The 19,602-nt window shown below is 37.9% G+C and overlaps 1 protein-coding gene across 3 annotated transcripts in view; it reads right to left on the reverse strand.

Moving 5' to 3' along the window:
• LRIG2 (leucine rich repeats and immunoglobulin like domains 2) overlaps positions 1 to 19,602 on the reverse strand; it is a 62,052-nt gene that overhangs the window by 28,457 nt on the left and 13,993 nt on the right. For all 3 annotated transcript variants that reach the window (XM_047083245.1, XM_047083247.1, XM_047083246.1), the window contains 6 exons: positions 3,827 to 3,892; positions 2,183 to 2,257; positions 1,886 to 2,020; positions 1,239 to 1,382; positions 977 to 1,120; positions 99 to 242 (listed from right to left, as the gene is read on the reverse strand). In XM_047083245.1, the coding sequence (XP_046939201.1) occupies positions 99 to 242; positions 977 to 1,120; positions 1,239 to 1,382; positions 1,886 to 2,020; positions 2,183 to 2,257; positions 3,827 to 3,892 (708 nt within the window). The remainder of the gene's footprint in view (positions 1 to 98; positions 243 to 976; positions 1,121 to 1,238; positions 1,383 to 1,885; positions 2,021 to 2,182; positions 2,258 to 3,826; positions 3,893 to 19,602) is intronic.

A 19,602-nucleotide genomic window follows, 5' to 3' on the forward strand; every position in this document is an offset into this window, starting at 1 on the left:
TAAAGCAGGATGTTCCACCTCATTATTGGCCATGGGAGTGACTTATCCCAACCTACTCTAGTCTCACAGCCTCCAGCCAAATGCCATCCAGCACTCACAGTTCAGACAGTCTTTGGCAGAACTCCCATGCGTCAGGGCTGATTCTTTCAACAGCATTCTGGCTCACATAGAGCTGTTGTAACATTCGCAAGCCATACAACCACCCCTTGTTCACTTCTGTAAGGTTATTATGCTCTAGTTCTCTGCAGAATTAGAGAAAGAAAGGAGAAAATATGGTTCAGAACAAGACACTGCAATGAGAAGATTCCAAAACTCTTCAAGAGGTCCTGCTCCGTGAGGCCTCTATCTTTGCTAAACCCAAGTAAGCCAACCAATTCTACTTGATAAATATTTAGATTTTACTTAAGATTTATCGCTAGGAGGTAGTAAGACTGTCTAAAATACCAAATCTATAAAATCAACCCACTAAGGGGTTTGATATACCTGTTTGAGGTAAATTCTGGTAATTTTCATTGGCCCCAACATTAATAAAAACTTGTTAGACAAAATGCTTGTAAGAATGATGAAAAAAATACCAGTTCTATATAACAAAGCTTAAAGGGGGCGCCTGAGTGGCTCAGTCAGTTAAGCATCTGACTTTGGCTCAGGTCATGATTCCACCCTTCATGGGTTCGAGCCCTGCGCCGGGCTCTGTGCTGACAGCTTGGAGCCTGGAGCCTGCTTCAGATTCTGTGTCTCCCTCTCTCTCTGTCCCTCCCCTGCTTGGACTCTCTCTGTCTCCCAAAAATAAACAAATACTAAAAACAACAACAACGAAACTTAAAGAGCTCTGTGTATACTTACTTCACATCAGAGAAGCGAGAAAGAACTAATGTACCTGGGTGTAATTAAAGCAAAGATCTTAGCCATTGGGCACTGACAAGTCCCAGTCAGACTCCTTTCCTAACAAGATTCTATTCCAGTTCACAGTACTTACAATTCTTCCATGTTATCCAAGCCAAAAAAAGCTCCATCCTTAAGTTTGCTAATACCATTCCGCTGCATCTTCAAAGACCTTAAGGAGTCAAGCCCTTGGAATGTCAGACCTTCTATCACCTTAATCTTGTTTCTTTTAAGTTCCCTTTAATAAAAATTGTGTTAACAGTCAGAACTTTGGTTTGCTGATTTGCTCTAATAATAATTAAAATAATTTAAAAGAAAAGACAACCTTCTTAAAACCCATCTATTTAGTTACTCACAAGAACTGGAGGTGAGGTAGCTTGAAGATCTTGGGTGGAATCATGCTGATTCTGTTCCTGTTTAACTTTACCACTAGTAAGGAACTAGATAAATTATCAAAGCAACCAGCCTCCAAGATGGTTATCCTATTATTACTCAAATTCCTAAAATAAACAAGAGAACAAAAAAATTTAGTGCAATGGAACATTCTACCACCTGACAGCTACCTGAAGTCTATGACTGACACCCAGCTCTACCACTTAGCAACTATACACAACTTTACAAATCATTTAACTGCTTTGTTTATGCAAGTGCAAAATAAGAATACCAACTTCATTTAGGTTCAAATGGTTATGTATGAATACGCTTTGTAAAGTGTAAAACACTATCGCACACGTTAATTATCATTGTATAGGATAAACCACTATTTAACAAACCACTGCTATTTACCTTTTATAAAACTGTTTAGTAAAACACAATCCAGAATTAAATCTCAAAAATTAACCTGCATACTTAATATTTCCTGATAAGAGAAATAACAACAACCTCAAAAAACTGCCCCTAGGTTTGTTTCACATAAGCATATCAAAATCACAATAAATAACAGACATCTCTGGGAAGATAACTATCAATACATAAACATGCACTTTAAAATAAATCTACTTACAGGTATTTAAGCTGCATTCGAGGAAATGAAGATGTCTTGATTTCTGATATTATATTTGAACTGAGATCTAAATTCTCGAGAGCAGGGTAAAACTGAAACGCCTCTGCATTTATTTCTGGGATTAAATTATGGATTCTATTAAAAGAAAAAAAAAAAAAAACTGTAATGAAGCGACTGACAGAGACCTACTCCAGACCACAAGGATGTTAAATAATGAGGATCGACAAAAAGGCTACCTAAAACAAACATTCTAAAACTGTACTATTCATAATTTAAAAGATCTGAAATCTTACTTACAATGAGAGTTGAGTAATATTAGAGGTTGGTTCTCCAAAATATGGGATTTCTGTTAGCTCATTATAATTCATTTTCCTAGGCAAGGGGGAAAAACAGATTTAAAAGTTTAGAGAGGGAAATGTTGCCTCTTGAGTTCTGGTTTCTGGCTAATAATTATTCTTTCGGATAGGTGCCAAATTTAAAAAGGCCTATGACTCAGAATGAGATAGACTAAATGCATTATGCTGAGAAACTAAAGATTTTAATAAGAAATGCTTTTTCATGGTGTAGATCTATGATTGATACCAATATTTTGCACATGAAGTATTTTTAATCCCAGCAACGTCCTTGAATTACATTTCTGACAGCTAATTTCAGTCTTCCTTAAAGAAGAAATAACTAAACCATCCATATCTTTTTATACATCTATTTATAAGATAAAAGCTTTAATTAAGTAAATTTTTAAAATACACACACACGTTTTTTGATATTACTCACAGTTAGAGAGGGTTGCTTGGGACCATGGATGAATCTGCCCACTGAGATATGGACCCTATCATTCATTAATTTTACAGATGACGTGACATGTCACGATCTGATCCTAGCAGCTCTTTAAACATATGGTCTCCCATGTTTTAGTACATATCTAATATAATCACATTACATTAATCTGGTTTTCAGTCACTGAACAACCTCAATAATCTAGAATACAAAGAAACCAGAAGTAAAAGGCCTCCAAGAAACAAGGTGAAGTTACAAAGTCCATGTAATAAAGCTCATTCATTTCCCATTGACGCGTTTTCAGGACTTTCTTCAGGGCCTATTCTTTCAGCTCATAAGCTTGTCAACTGTTTATTCAGTGCACAGCAGATCAGAACCAGTCAACTGGGGCGGGGAAGCAGAGAATGCAAGGACAATGACAGCATGAACAAGTTATCCCAGTCAGAAACAAATTAAACTGATAATTAATATCATTTTAGAAAATTCCCTCCAAAAAATACATAATAATACATTTCAATATTAAAGGAAAAACTTCAGTGAAGTAGAAAATGAAACTATCATTAAGAGACTCTTGGATACTGAGGAACAAACTGAGGGTGGATGTGGGTGGGAGAGAGGGGAAAGTGGGCATTGAGGAGGGCACCTGTTGGGATGAGCAATGGATGTTGTATGGAAACCAATCTGTCAATAAATTATATTTTAAAAAAAGAAAATGAAACTATATTAACCACCACATTACAGACAACAACAACAAAAAATACTGTATTTCACGTAAATCTACTTTAGACATGATGCCTCCATCTTGGACAAGTCAAGACATAAAAAAGTTTACACAATAGAGCGTTTCACTGGCTCAAATTGGCAAAAAAACAAGCAAAACATATTTACTCTGAAGATGGAAAAAAAATCTTATTTTTGGTCCCAAGAAAGTAGATAGAATAATATTTCTACACAGTTTGCAACTAATCACCAACCTCTGGCACGATGTCCAGAGTCAGAAATAGTAGCAAAGCCAAAGACAACAGTTTAGGTTTTTAAACAATGTCTTTTAAATTTTTTCCCTCAATTTTTTGATAGCATTTCTGGATTGAACATCCTCAAATGCATAATTCACCATCAAATCTAAGAGTTTAATAAATATTTAAACAAATAAAAATAACTTACACTTCTTGTAATGTTTGAGACTCCAAGCTGATGTTCCAGTTAGACAACCGATTATGACTCAAATCCCTAATGGAGGACAAAAGATCATTCTTAGTTTAGTGTTGGAAAACAGACTTCAAGGGGCGGGGACTAAAACAATCTAAAAGCCCTATCAAATGTGAATTTTAATACGAAAAAAAAAATGTTTCTAAGGGATGAATAAATATCTAGATTTCAAAACAGCTATTTTACATTTCATTTTTATGAGCTTTTTATTTATTTTATTTTTTAAAGTTTATTTAGAGAGACAGAGCATGAATGGGAGAGGGGCAGAAAGAGAGACACACACACACACAGAATCTGAAGCAGGCTCCAGCCTCTGAGCTGTCAGCACAGAGCCTGACATGGGGCTCGAACTCATGAACCGTGAGATCATGACCTGAGCCAAAGTTGGATGCCCAACTGTCATTTTTATGAGTTTTTTAATAAGTAACTAGGGAATACATTCACATGGTTCAATAATCAAAAAGTATAAAAGGAAATACAGTAAGTCTCCCACCCTGTCATCAGCCATACAATTTTCCTCCCCAACAGCAACAAATGAAAATATACCATTTCTTGTGCAGCCTGTCAAATATTCTATGCACGTACTAGCAAAATTTTATAAAACTGGTGGAATAATTTACACAGTAATGTGCCCTTTTTTCTCATAACAATGTATCTTGTAGATAGATCATTCCACAGCAGTATTATAGAGTCCCTTCATCCCTTTTAGTGATTATCTTCTACTTTCTTATAATGGACTATACTTTATATATTTTTGAAAGAAAAAAATATACTTTCTTTAAAGTAACATAATATGAATATATAATTTGCATAATAAATATTATAATATGTAATAATATACTACATTATACTTTAGGTGTAAATAAAAGAAGATTGACTTTACAAACAAGATAGTGAGCCTCTATATGAGAATTGAGGTTGGTCATATCCTTGATAGAGATATGGTCTTCCTAAAAAAAGCAATCTAACTTCAGGGAATAAAAATTCATCTCTAAATTATGTTGATGACGATGACTGTTAGTGGTGGCAGTGGCTAACATTTATTAAGGGGTAGGCACTCTCCTACATATTTTATACATGTTAACTGCCTAAAAATCCACACAACAACCTTATGAGGCAAATCCTTTTACAATTCTCACTTGCCCTAGACAGAAACAGGCAGATAAATAATTTGTCAATCCAAGGTCATACAACTAATCAGTAAGGAAGCCATAAACTTGAGATTCCATCTCACTTCTAGCACGTGGTTTGTTAGATATAGCGGAGATTTCACTGAAATTAGTCAGGAGTCTAAATATTTAAATAGGCTTTAAAAATTCACCTTGATGCTTCCTGGCATCTTTACAGGGCTGAAGTGGAATCCAGCCCACTCAAGCTGTCTGCCCAAGAGATGTATTATACATTACAATATGGCTAGCAATAGGGACACACTAGAGAAACATTACAGATCACTTTATCTCACTGTGCCACCACAGGGAGTTGACAGATGCATGCAGGTTTGAATGATGTCTCTATCACAGCAGAACAATTGGTTCACAGCTAGATCCGTGTCTGTCCATATGTAAAATTTCAGCCACTTTCACTTAGGAGCTTAATTCACACATAACATAACTAAGCCTAAATGAAGCCATCACTTTTCCACAACAGTTCTAAACCCTTTACTCCAAGGTATCTGGCTGGCATCAGATATCAGCTCAAGGACACTCATGACTAGAGGTGTGTGCTGGGAAACGTGAGAGAGAAAAATAGGAATTTGCTCCACATAAAAATCTTGTATTTGGATACTTTCATCCAATTCACACTTGCGACTGAACAATAAACACTGAATTTTACACAAAAGATATTTACTGTGGCATTTCAACTAAAGAAGAAATTCAGCTCTTCTAATTTAAGTTAGATAGTCCACTTTCTGCTTCAACATGGTTGGTCTGGCAAGTAGAGAGCGAGTACCATCTGTGTAGCAGGCTAGCACAGTGTGATTTAATTCCATATCTCATGCTTGCTGAAATTTAATTTTTTCCCTTTCATAGATTAAGAGCTTTCATTTTATTTTTTTTTTAATGCTTATTCATTTTTGACAGAGAGAGAGGCAGAGAATGAGCAGGGGAGAGGCAGAGAGAGAGGGAGACACAGAATCCGAAGCAGGCTCCAGGCTCCAAGCTGTCAGCACAGAGCCTGACACAGGGCTTGAACTCACAGACCGCGAGATCACGACCTGAGCTGAGGTCGGATGCTCAACCGACTGAGCCACCCAAGTGCCCCAAGAGCTTTCATTTTAACCATACCAGTGCTTCCAAGGCCTTCCCAAACCCTAATCTCTCTGGCAATGTAACTCTTGACTGTATTCATCTCCTGCAGTTCTCTCGTGGAGTCAATGACAAGCAGATAATCGCTTTTAAAGGAAACCATAATTTAAAAAATCTAAAGCAACCGAGTTAACCCAACTTACACATGGCATAAACTATTTTGTATTAAGTATCAGTGAAAACTGTCCAGTGTCTCTAATGGGGGAAAGATTAATTTTCTCTATCTCTTTGAAGAACTTCTAAAGGCTTTAAAAAAATTTTTTTAATGTTTTATTTGTTTTTGAGAGAGAGAGCAAGCGAGCACAAGACGGGGAGGGGCAGAGAGAAAGGGAGACACAGAATTGAAAGCAGTCTTTAGGCTCCGAGCTGCCAGCACAGAGCCTGATGCGGGGCTCAAACCCACCAACCGTGAGATCATGACCTGAGCCAAAGTCGATCAGTCAACCGACCGGGCCACCCAGGTGCCCCAACCTCTAAAGGCTTTTTGATAGAATCCAAAGGATACCTGAAATACTCTGGAGCCTCCCTAGAGGACAATGCTATCTTAAGAATATATACCTCAGATGCCACAAGTGCACTGGCATGGCGCTTGCTAGGGCTGTCGCCTTACAGAACAGATTGCCTGGGCCCGCAAAAGGATTAATATGCCTTTCTTTGGCTAGAGATTTATAACACTGGCCCTCAATGGAGGAAAAGGAAAAAGAAACAGCTAATTCAAAACCCAAACTCCTATTTTATGGATGTCTGAGCCATGTTCAGACCGTGGTTCTTTGTGTAGGCTGTTCAACTGTGTTGTGCCAGCCAACAGGAGGAAAGGCCAGACTCACAGAAGGGTGTTCATTTAGAAGAAAGCAACACTAATGATCCACAAAACCTCCTGAACTTGTGTTATATCGCCAAAAGCCTAATCAGTTCAGTATTTCCAGTTAATCTACCAAAACAATATTTTAATTCTGTGAGATATACACTAGTGATATCCTATTTTGGTGTCAGTTTTTCAATAAAGTTTTGATTATGGATAAAAAAAAGAATATATGCCTCAGAGGTCAGAACCCCATAATGAGGCTCTGTGGACCCCTTCTGTGACAAATCCACATTAGGTAGAAGTTTAAAAACACTAACAGTGAACTACAATACATTCCTAAAATAGTGCTAGCATTGAAAACAACTACAGTAGTTCCCCCAACCCCCTTATCCACGGTGTGGCTTTGTGTGACTTCAGGTGTTCACAGTCACCCAGGATCTGGAAGCAGATGATCCTAACACTATGCTGCAAATGCCTGCATCATTCACCTCACTTCATTTCATCATGCAGGCATTTTACCATCCCACAGCATCATAAGAAGGGTGAGTTTCTTATGAGCACAGTGTTTTGAGAGAGACTGCATTCATTTGACTCTTATTATAGTATATTGTTTTAACTGTTTTGTTATTATTGCTGTTAATGCCTTACTGTGCCTAATTTATAAATTTTACCATAGGTGTGTATGTGTCAGAAAAAACATGGTAATATATATAGGGTTCAGTGCTATCCATGGTTTCAGGCAACCACTGGGGGTCTTGGAATGTATCTCCTGTGAATAAGGGGGGAGGGGGACTACTATAGTATGAATCAGTATAACTTTAAGTTATCAAAATACCAGCTGTCTGACTAGAATTATATGGATTGATCTGATCATCAGGTACCATGTGCCAGGCACTGTGCTAAATGCTAGGGTTACAAGCTGTCAACTTTAGTAACCTTGTCTTTTTTGAAAGCAACATTGATAGTACTCAGGTGCAGTCACTGGAGAACTAAAGATAGATTCAAGATCAACTTAACCCTTCCCCCTCTTCCCTGGAAATGGGCAAATTCTTTTATACCTAAATTTCACTCTGGAATTTAATCATGACATGTGAATATGGGAGTGCATAGACACATGCTTTCCATAACCATGCCTTTCCTATTTCTTTTTGTAAAGTACTCCAGGGGCGCTTGGATAGTTCAGTTGGTTACGTGTCCAACTTCAGCTCAGGTCATGATCTCACGGTTCGTGGGTTCGAGCCCCAGGTCGGGCTCTGTGCTGACAGCTCAGAGCCTGGACCCTGCTTCGGATTCTGTGTATCCCTCTCTCTCTGCCCTCCCCCACTCAAGCTCTGTCTCTGTCTCAAAAATAAATGCTTTTTAAAAATTAAAAAAAATAATAAAGTACTCCAAAACAGCTGAAGAAGACTAAAATTGGAAGACTTCTATTATCAGATATAAAACTCCTAGATTAAGAATTTGAATGATTTTTTAAAGTCTCTCATCATCATTCCCAGTGGCCAATCATTAATTCCATTTAGGGTGGATAATAAGCTAATGCTAGTGTTAGGCTTTTTTTTTTTTAAAGTGGTAGTCCTGAAATGAAGAAGTATCTTTCAAAAATTTTCACTTTGAATATCCCTAAGATGTACTTAAGAACCTGAAGTAATCTAATGCTTGATAAATATAGCCTAAAGAGTCTAGCTTTGTAATAGCCAATTATCTTTCCTTTATTTTTAAACACCACTAATATCTGAGTATTTATGGATACGATGTTTGGAGAGTAAAGGTCTCACAGAAGGCCTTATCTCAATGTTGTCAACTCAGCTCCCACTCATGCCAATTTACAGGGATGTAAGCTGTAATAAGTGATGAATTATTAAAGTTCTTGATATCATGTGGAGCCAGAGGTGCCATTAATGTAGTCGTTTAGTACCATCAGGGTGTAAATAATTTATAGAATGTACAGAGCAATCACAATGCTCTGAGGAGGAAATTAAGGTCTGCAAGGCAATTGCAAAAAATTCCTGCAGCATCAGAGATGCACAGGTTCTCTTCTGCCTGGTCACATGTGTACACTTCTGAGTCATCATCAATCTTTTTTGTTTTTGAGAATCTGCAGCACTAATAGGCTATGCTGTGAACTTCAGCAACAACAATGCTTTAAAAGTGAAAAGGGCCCTTCACTGAAGTTAAAAGGATACATCATAACCACTAGTTTGGGTATGACAATGCTACACGGATTTTATCCAGCAAAATTTGCCCTTTTGTGAATGGAAATCCCTGTCTTGTTAATTAAAGTGTATCTAGTGTAATTTATTTTTAAAAATAATACTCAGGATTAACATTACAATCAATCACCATACTGGTTTTAAACAAGTTGATGGCCTTGAGTACTCCTGGAGTATACGAAAGACAAGGATTCCAAAACAACACTTAAAATTCTGTCTGCTTGTAGGTTTTTCTTCTACTACTACCAGCATTACACCAAAAGCTATTCCTTCTTGGAACTGTTGGCTTTCTTGTCTGTAACGGTGCTACCTGTGGTTTTTCTAATTCATTGCTTCTAATCAACTGTCATAGGTAGGAAACCCCAGTGCATGTTAGAAATATCTGAAATGGGAGTAAATGAGATCTGAGTGAGAGTCTGAGCAGCTCCGTTTATGAAGAAATGCTTCCTGGAAGCATTTTTGTTTTTTGGTTGAACCAGAGATGGCTAGAGATGTTGGGTAAATTATCTTTAGCATAAATGAGATTTTATTATAGCATGAAGCATAATGCAATTCCAAATTAAATAGTCTATCCTTCACTTACATCACTTATTCGTAATATAATGTATATGAATCCAAAAAGTTGGAGGTGGTAAGAAGATGGCAGCATTCATTTCAAGAATCAGAGGCATGTTTTGTTTTCTTCCATTATCTTTTGCTGGATTCTTTTTTTTTTTTTTTAATTTTTTTTTTCAACGTTTATTTATTTTTGGGACAGAGAGAGACAGAGCATGAACGGGGGAGGGGCAGAGAGAGAGGGAGACACAGAATCGGAAACAGGCTCCAGGCTCTGAGCCATCAGCCCAGAGCCTGACGCGGGGCTCGAACTCACGGACCACGAGATCGTGACCTGGCTGAAGCCGGACGCTTAACCGACTGTGCCACCCAGGCGCCCCTCTTTTGCTGGATTCTTAATGACTGAAAATGTCGCTTCACTGGAAGGAATACAATTTTAGTATATGTGCTACCGAAGCAAGCACCCATTGGAAGGAATACAACAAAAAACCAGGAAATATGAATTCTACAGTTACACTTAGGAATAGAGTTTCCATGTGCCCAGTTCTGGGCCCCTGGGCGAGGCATTCAACCTGTCTAATCTTCAGTCTCTTCTACATTTAACTGTACCAAACTCACCCAACTGCTCAGATTTCAAAAAATAACTATATATATAAAATGCTTAGAAGACAAATGAGCATGTATATAGTAAGTTACTACTGGATGGCCCAGCATTATCACTTTTTCTGAGTATTTATCTATTTTATACACAGATATAATCCACTTCCCAAGCCAATTAATTAATTGGAACTACTCCCCTACATTAACTTATAAGTAGTAAACTAAATATTGCTTATGAGCTCCAATTTTAAACTTTTTTTTAAGTGTTTATTTTTGAGAGAGAGAGAGAGAGAGAGAGCGAGCGAGCGAGCATGAGCAGGGGCGGGGCAGAGAGAGAGGGAGACACAGATTCCAAAGCAGGCTCCAGGATCTGAGCTGTCAGCATAGAGCCTGACGTGAGGCTTGAACTCAGGAACAGTGAGATCATGACCTGAACCAAAGTCGGACACTGAACCACCCAGGCACCTAACTCAAATTTTATGAGAAAGATTCCAATAACAAGGCAGTCCACCAAAGGTTTGGTTAACTTATTGAAATACATACCTATATCACAAGATTTGATGTTTTAGAATAACCCAGTGATCTTTGGATCTATTCTATATATAGACACAGAATTATGAAGAGATATCTACCAGGAACTTATTAGAAGAGGAAAATCATAAAATAAAAAGAAACCTAAATATTTATCAAAATGGGATCACTAAAATAACTTATGAAAGTTCCATACAACAGATATCTCTGCAGCAATAACACATTTATTTATGCATGGTACACTATATGGCTTCCTTCATGTGTGTGCATACATGTGTGCACACATTTAAAAAAAAAAGAAAAAAGATATATATATGTGTAGAACTTTGAGAAGTATACCCAAGAAACAGTTGACAGTGGGTTTTCCTTAGGTGGGACAAAGGAACTGTTATTTTTCCACTTTATATGCTTTAACAGTTTACTATGGGAAAATGCTGTCTAAAATTAAACTCACAAAATCTATCTTCAACCAGGGTGCCTGGGTGGCTCAGTCAGTTAAGTGTACGACTTCGGTTCAGGTCATGATCTCACAGTTGAGTTTGAGCCCCAAGTCAAGCTCTGTGCTAACACTGTGGAGCCTTAAGCCCGCTTATTCTGTGTCTCCCTCTCTCTCTGCCCCTCTCCCACATGCTCTCTCTCAAAAATAAAATAAAAACATTAATAATTTTTTTTTAGAAAATCTATCTTCAACCAAGAATGTAACTAGGAAAGATTTTAATTCTGTTACTCTTCTAAGAAATTAGAATTCTTCCCACAGAATGTTTTTCAGAATAACACCCTAAATTGACCAAATTAGGCTAATTACAAACTGGACAAAAGGAGAAAAAAAACAAAAACTAGATGTTTTCTTGTGTTCCTAATCAGTAATATACCTCAGAAAGATAGTAGAAAATGCAAACATACTAGACTTAGTTTTTGGACTGATTTATGAAACACTAAACTCCACTGTAGAACCCAGGGAGCAGGTAAAATTTAAGCAAGCAGCACAAAACCATTGCATACTAATAAAATAATAATTCAGCAATTGAAGAACAAATGCTGTTGCTTAGACATGAAAATATACAGAAAGCTATGCATTTTCCATCATCATTAGTAAGCATTTTCTGGGTATCAACTGGGTTCACACCTTTATATCAGATTACTTATGTATTATTGGTGTTATAAAGATTTTTAGGGGGCGCCTGGGTGGCTCAGTCGGTTAGGCGGCCGACTTCGGCTCAGGTCATGATCTCGTGGTCCGTGAGTTCGAGCCCCGCGTCGGGCTCTGTGCTGACGGCTCAGAGCCTGGAGCCTGTTTCAGATTCTGTGTCTCCCTCTCTCTGACCCTCCCCTGTTCATGTTCTGTCTCTCTCTGTCTCAAAAATAAACGTTAAAAAAAAAAATTAAAAAAAAAAAGATTTTTAGGAGTGAATGGATATTAAAACAAGTTATCTTATCATTTACATCATTGATAGAAAAGGAAGGTCTAACCAAAGCCAAGCATTGGCTGGGTTTTTCATTATTAATGTAACCCATCATTCCTTAACATCCACCTAGCTTAACCTGGCACAAAGTCTAGTATCTCCTCAAATAAGCATATCGACGCTCTGGGTTGGTTATGCTTTTCTTGCAGCAACCTGCCAAGATTTTGATTATATAAGCAAGACATAATAGTGATTTTGCAAACAGATATGTGAAAAATAAAAATGTAAGAGAAACCCAAAGCTAAGAAGTATTGTTACACATTTATTTATGCCACACTTCACTGATGTTGCACTATTTATGGTTTAACTTTAAAACTGCTAATCACCATTAGTTACTCTGATAGTTATTCCTACAGTTAAGTTTGTTACAAATGACATAAGTTATTTCTGGGGGAAAAACTGGGGAAGGACAAGGAAAGGAGAAAGGTAAAAAAAAAAAAAAAAGCACGCACTTAAAAAAAAAAAAAAAGGCTTATAGCAAGGTAAAACTTGTATTAACTATTCTGCTCCTCTGGTTTTTGTCCCAAACATAAAATTAAAAATTTAGATGGGATCTAGTTACTTAAACTGATTTTTTATTTGCATGAGCTGAACATCTTAACATTTTTGATGACTGGAATATTACAGAATAAACCAGGTAAGTCACTTACTTTGGCATGGAAAAGAAAATAGTGCATAAGAATGCTGCATAAGATTCCAGATTTTTTAAAAAATATTTTTGTTACACTTTTAATAGGATGTGTTTTCTCTGCTAAATGCCAGTTTTCCATTAGTATTTAAGGACCTTTAAAACATAAAATGTACCATATAAAATGTCATGGACCAAAGATGAGGGAAATGTATTTTCTAGCATCAGGATTCTTTGAATATCCATGTGCAGACTATATATGTTGTGTATTAAGAAAAGCAAAATATTTTTAATATATTAAAACATAAGCAGGACAATATTCCCTATAAAAATGTAAATGTCCTCCAAAGCATAAAGGACTTCTAAAGAATTAAGCACAGATCTCAAATAACATTCAATAAGCAACAACTGCCCATGGTTCAGTACTTCTCTACTACTGCTGCAGCATCATCAGAGAAGACCCTAACATACTGATGCTAGGGTCTCACCCCAGACCAATCAAATCAGAATCACTGGGGTGTGGGGCTCAAGTAACAGTATTTTGTAAAAGCTCTCCAAGTGACAGTCAGCCCTGAGAACGATTGCACTCATCCAGAAATCTAATACACCAAAGTCTATGGCCAGAGGATGCTCTGTTGAGATTCTTTCAATTCTTTCCCTTTTCTTGGACCTATAATAAACCTATCAACAAAGATTTGACACCTACCATTTGCCAGGCAACACGCTAAGCAAACATGAACAAAACAGACATTTTGGGAGTTTATATGATCCCTCTTGGAGTTTACAGGATCACCTTGAAGTCTCACTGACACCCAGATGCCACTAAATTATATTTACTATCAAGATGAAATTCCTATAAAATAAATTCCTATTTGTAACACAGGAAGGAAGGATAAAAGGGGTAAAGGAAGTTATGGATGCTTTTATTTCTATTTAATACATTTGTTTTGCTTTTTTTTTTTAAATTGAAATCCAAGTTAGTTAACATATAGTGTAATAACAATTTCAGGAATAGAACTTAGTGATTCATCACTTAACACATCACCCAGAGCTCATCCCAACAAGCGTACTCCTTAATGCTCCTAGCCCATTTAACCCATCCCCCCACCCAACACGCCACCAGCAACCCTCAGGTTGTTCTCCATATTTAAGAGTCTCTTATGGTTTGTCTCCCTCTCTGTTTTTATCTTATTTTTGCTTCCCTTCCCTATGTTCATCTATTTTGTTTCTTAAATTCCACATATGAGTGAGGTCATATTAGTCTTTCTCTGACTTATTTTGCTTGGCATAATACCCTCTAGTTCCATCCACATTGTTGCAAATCGCAAGTATTCATTCTTTTTGATCGCCAAGTAATATTCCAATGTGTGTAGACACACACGCGCACGCGCGCGCACACACACACATATCACATCTTCTTCATCCAGTCATCAGTCGATGGACATTTGGGCTCTTTTTATACTTTGGCTATTGTTGACAGCACTGCTATAAACATTGGGGTGCATATGTCCCTTCAAATCAGCATTTTTGTATCCTTTGGACAAATACCCAGTAGTGCAATTGCTGGGTTGTAGGGTAGTTCTATTTTTAATTTTTTGAGGAACCTCCATACTGTTTTCCAAAGTGGCTGCAGTTCCACTTCAGAGTGGCTGCAGTGTTTTCCTGTTTACATCCCCCTCAGCAGTACAAGAGAGATCCTCTTTCTCTGCATCCTTACCATTACCTGTTGTTGCCTGAGTTGTTAATGTTAGCCATTCTGACAAGTGTGAGGTGGTATCTCATTGTGGTTTTGATTTGTTTTTCCCTGATGATGAGTGATGTGGAGCTTCTTTTTATGTGTGTGTTAGCCATCTGGATGTCTTCTTTGGAAAAGTGTCTATTCATGTCTTTCACCCATTTCCTCACTGGATTATTTGTTTTTTGAGTGTTTAGTTTGATAAGGTCTTTATAGATTTTGGATACTAGCCCTTTTCTTGATATGTCACTTGCAAATAACTTCTCCTATCCCATTGGTTGCGTTTTAGTTTTGCTGACTGTTTCCCTCTCTGTGCAGAAGATTTTACCTCAATCCCAATAGTTCATTTTTGCTTTTGTTTCTCTTGCCTCCAGAGACATGTCAAGTAAGAAATTGCTGCAGCTGAGGTCAAAGAGGTTGTTGCCTGCTTTCTCCTTAAGGATTTTGATGGCTTCCTGTCTTACGTTTAGGTCTTTCATCCATTGAGTTTACTTTTGTGTATGGTGTAAGAGAGTGGTCCAGGTTCATTCTTCTGCATGTCGCTGTCCAGTTTTCTCAGCACCATTTGCTGAAGAGACTCTTTTTTTCCTGGATATTCTTTCCTGCTTTGTCAAAGATTAGTTGGCTATACATTTGTGGGTCTATTTCTGGGTTCTCTATTCTGTTCCATTGACATAAGTGTCTGTTTTTGTGCCAGTACCACACTGTTTTGATGATTACAGCTTTGTAATACAGCCTGAAGTCTGGAATTGTAATGCCTCCAGGTTTTCTTTTCCAGGATTGCTTTGGCTATTCAGGGTCTTTTCTGGTCCCATACAAATTTTATAATTGTTTGTTCTAGCTCTGTGAAGAATGCTGGTGTTATTTTGATAGGGACTGCACATTTGTTTTGCTTTTTAAAAAATGAGTATATATGCCCTTTTATAATTTATGTATGCTTTTAAAAAAATTTTTATTTTGAGAGAGCGAGAAAGAAAGCGAGAACGTGCGTGAGCAGGGGAGAAGGGCCAGGGGGAGGGGGCAGAGGAAGAGAGGCTCCACGCTCAGCACTGAGCCTGATGCGGGGCTCAATCCCATGATCCTGAACAGAGATCATGACCTGAGCCGAAATCAAGAGTCAGACACTCAACTGAATGAGCGACCCAGATGCCCCTATGTAAGCTTTTTAAAATAAGATTTTTTTTTTCAAGATTTTACTTTTAGGTAATCTCTACACCCAACATGGGGCTCAAACTTACAACCCTAAGATCAAGAGTCACAAGCTCCACCAACTGAGCCAGCCAGGTACCCCAAATAAGATTTTAAATTTATTCACTTATTTGGAGAGAGCACACACGCATGAGCGCAAGCAGGAGAGACAGAGAGAGAGAGAAAGAGAGAGAATTCCAAGCAGGTTTTGCACCATCAGGGCAGAGCCCAAACTCGATGCTGGGCTCAAACTCATGAACCATGAGATGATGTCCTGAGCCAAAACCAAGAGCCAGATGCTCAACAGACTAAGCCATCCAGGTGCCCCACCCCCACCCAAACCAGGATTTTCAAAATCAATTTGTAGTTACATGCAGCAAGAAATATTAGTTAATTCTTGGATAATCCTTGGCTACATAATTTCACTGGGGAGGACTGGGATTTGGGCTTGGGTATGAGAGTCCGTAGCAAAGCTAATGACCCTAGGTTTCTTTCCTTTTTGCAGTAAAGAAGTAAATCCCTTAACTATTGTTTCCATGCCTAGCAAGATCTTATCTGAAAGGGCAAAGGTTGAAGGTAAAAATCCTTAGGGGTTTACTAAGCTTGCTATCACTCTTCTTTCCAAGTGGTTCTGACATCTAAAATTAAGTATCACTCAGGGCAAGGCAAACACTGGAGGCAAAGTTAATTAAGAGAAACAAACAGAGTGCACAAAGAAAACTAATTAAAGCAATACCACTTTCCCCCTACCAAGTTATCAAAAACAAAACTTTTAATAATAATCAATGCTAGATAAAGTGTGTTAAGACAGGCACTTTCAGGGGGACCTGGGTGCCTCAGTCGGTTAAGTGTCCGACTTTGGCTCAGGTCATGATCTCGTGGTTTGTGAGTTTGAGCCCTGCATCGGGCTCTATGCTGACAGCACAGAGCCTGGAGCCTGCTTTGGATTCTGTGTCTCCCCCCTCTCTCTGCCCCTCCCATGCTCATGCTCTGTGTCTGTCTCTAAATAATAAATGTTTAAAAAAAAAAAAAAAAGACAGGCATTTTCATAGTGCCAAAACAAGTTTAAATTATGCTGGGCTCAATGTAAAATATCAAGATAATTCAGGGTAGACCTCTGTTAACAACCAGTCCTAAATGATCTGTATCAGATATATATTAGTTCAGATATAAGGTTCTCTCATTGTAGACTTTCTCACTTGGTATCTTCTGAACTAATAAAAATGCCTTGAAGATCGCAAAAGATTTCATGGGATCACATCTGTTTGCCACTTCCCCAGACAGACCAAGATAAAAATGAAATATGTTAAATCTTTAGTACAATGAAAGAAAAGCATATTGTATAAGCTTTGAAATGATTTCTGGAAGTCAAACAATTCATTATAACAGTAGTATGCAAGCCAAGGACAATATATATTTGATTCTGGAAACACTATAGTAGTATATTCCCATCCCCCCCAAAACGTACTTTAGGAATTTTCCAGCAGGTCTGTTTCTTTTGAAGAATAAAACTGGTGTTTCTCCTAGCGCCTAGAAAGACAGGGCATGTGAAAGACAAAATGCCTTTTGAAGTACCCCAACTCTAGAAACAGATGGCTGCTGTACAGTTAGGAATGAGGTTGTACAGGCTATTAAAAACTCCTCAAACCACAGCTGTAAACCATGACACTCTATGTGCTACTGATTATTCATTAATATTTAGTAAATATCTAATAGATGCTACAAAGTCCTATAAAAACAAAAATTATTTGTGCATGGAAAAAAAGTTTTTCTGAATTTTAGTACACTTACACAAAACACCTCAGACAGAGTAGGATGGGAGCTACAGTTAGTAGTAACTTAGTGTGCCTATATTTAGAATTTTTCTCTTTTGGTAAAAAAAAAAAAAAAAAAAAAGAAAAAGAAAAAGAAAAAGAAAAAGAAAAAGAAAAAGAAAAAGAAAAAGAAAAAGAAAAAGAAAAAGAAAACGAAAACGAAAAAAAAAGATGATGTTAAAATACAAATAATTAGCTAATACCCTGATTCATTCACAATGTTTCCTATGGAAAATGAGATGCCTTAAAAAGAAATCATCTAATAAGATATATAAAAGACTAGAGAAGCAAATGAGTAGACTGCTTTGAATTTATCCTGATCTTCTCAGAAGGCAAAATCACACACTTTAATTCAATTACTTACTACATTCATTCAACAAATGTTTTTGAGTACCTACTACTGCTGATCACTGTTCATCTACAGCAACGAACAAAAATCCACACCCTCATATTTACAATCTACTGAAAAGAAGACAAAGTAAAATATGTAGCATGTCAGAAGATGATGCCTGCTAAAGGCAAAAAGAGGGCCAAGGGAGTTGGGGCTGTCTCTGGGAGAGGAGAGATGACCTGAAGGTCCTGAGATTGTGGAGACTGGTGTAAACAAGAATCAAGGGCATAATGAGACTGGTGGTGATGGTCTCCTGGCAGACACTAGTTGGTGGTGAGAATGTGACAGGTAAGGGGAATGATGGGGTAGGGAATCTTTCCAGTTCTTTACTCCGAAGTGTAGACTTGGAACAGAGTGATATTATCCACAGCAAAAAGAGTTTCCTCTGATTTCTGACCTATGGAAGCCTAGAGGCCAAGAGAAGGAAGTTCTATCTGGGTTTGATCAGAGTAAACCAGGCTTCTTAAACCACTGCAGGCGGGGCGCCTGGGTGCCTCAGTCAGGCATCCCATTTCGGCTCAGGGTGTGATCTCAAGCCCCATGTCATGCTCTGTGCTGACGGCTCAGAGCCTGGAGCCTACTTTGGATTCTCCCCCATTTACATTCTGTCTCTCTCCCAAAAATAAATAAACATTAAAAAAAAAATTAAACCACGGCAGGCTCAGTTTCATGACCTCTGTGTAAGCAGGCTCAGGCTCAGCCCTCTGTGTAAGAAGTACAGTGAGGGGCGCCTGGGTGGCTCAGTCAGTTGAGCGTCTAACTTTGGCTCAGGTCATGATCTCACAGTACGGGGTTGGAGCCCCGCATCAGTCTCTGTGCTGACAGCTCAGAGCCTGGAGCCTGCTTCAGATTCTGTGTCTCCCTATCTCTGCCCCTCCCCTGCTTGCGCTCTCTCTCTCTCTCTCTCTCTCTCTCTCTCAGAAATAAACATAAAAAATTAAAAAAAAAATAGTATGGTGAAAAGTATCATGGACACAACAAAATGGATGGAGGAAGTGGAAAATAACAGTTGATTGTAATAAATGAGGTAAATGAAGGACCTCAGAAGAAAGGAAATCACATCTGCACTTTTTAAAAGGACTCATTTTCAGTTCACCACCTTGTGGTTTAAAGCAATTAAAGTTCTTTTCACATTCCAGCTAGATTATACAACCAAAGACTATCAAGTTATGTCAAAGTTATGGTCCTGCCTCTCATAGTTTTTTTCATAACATACAATGGAAGGCTGATAGTTCATTTTCAGAAAACATATGTACATCTGAAATGAGCTTAGGAGGCCCTCAAATCAACTCCCCTAACATATCACTTTCTAAAACCTAAAAATGTTTTCCAAAGAGTATCTTAATCCTTACCAGTATCACTATAAATGCAGAACAGAAGGATATTACAGATTACCTGCCCCTTTAGAAAGGAAGTATGAAGTACAGACAAAGCTATGCAGTTTTTCCTTGACGTCACACAAGTTACTGAGAGTGAGCTCAGGACCTTTGAAGGGATAAAGGATG

Source organism: Lynx rufus, unplaced genomic scaffold, assembly GCF_022079265.1.
Source record: "Lynx rufus isolate CCGP_SWC_20201006 ecotype Redwood Valley unplaced genomic scaffold, mLynRuf1.p SCAF_2, whole genome shotgun sequence".
NCBI classification, from domain to species: domain Eukaryota; kingdom Metazoa; phylum Chordata; class Mammalia; order Carnivora; family Felidae; genus Lynx; species Lynx rufus.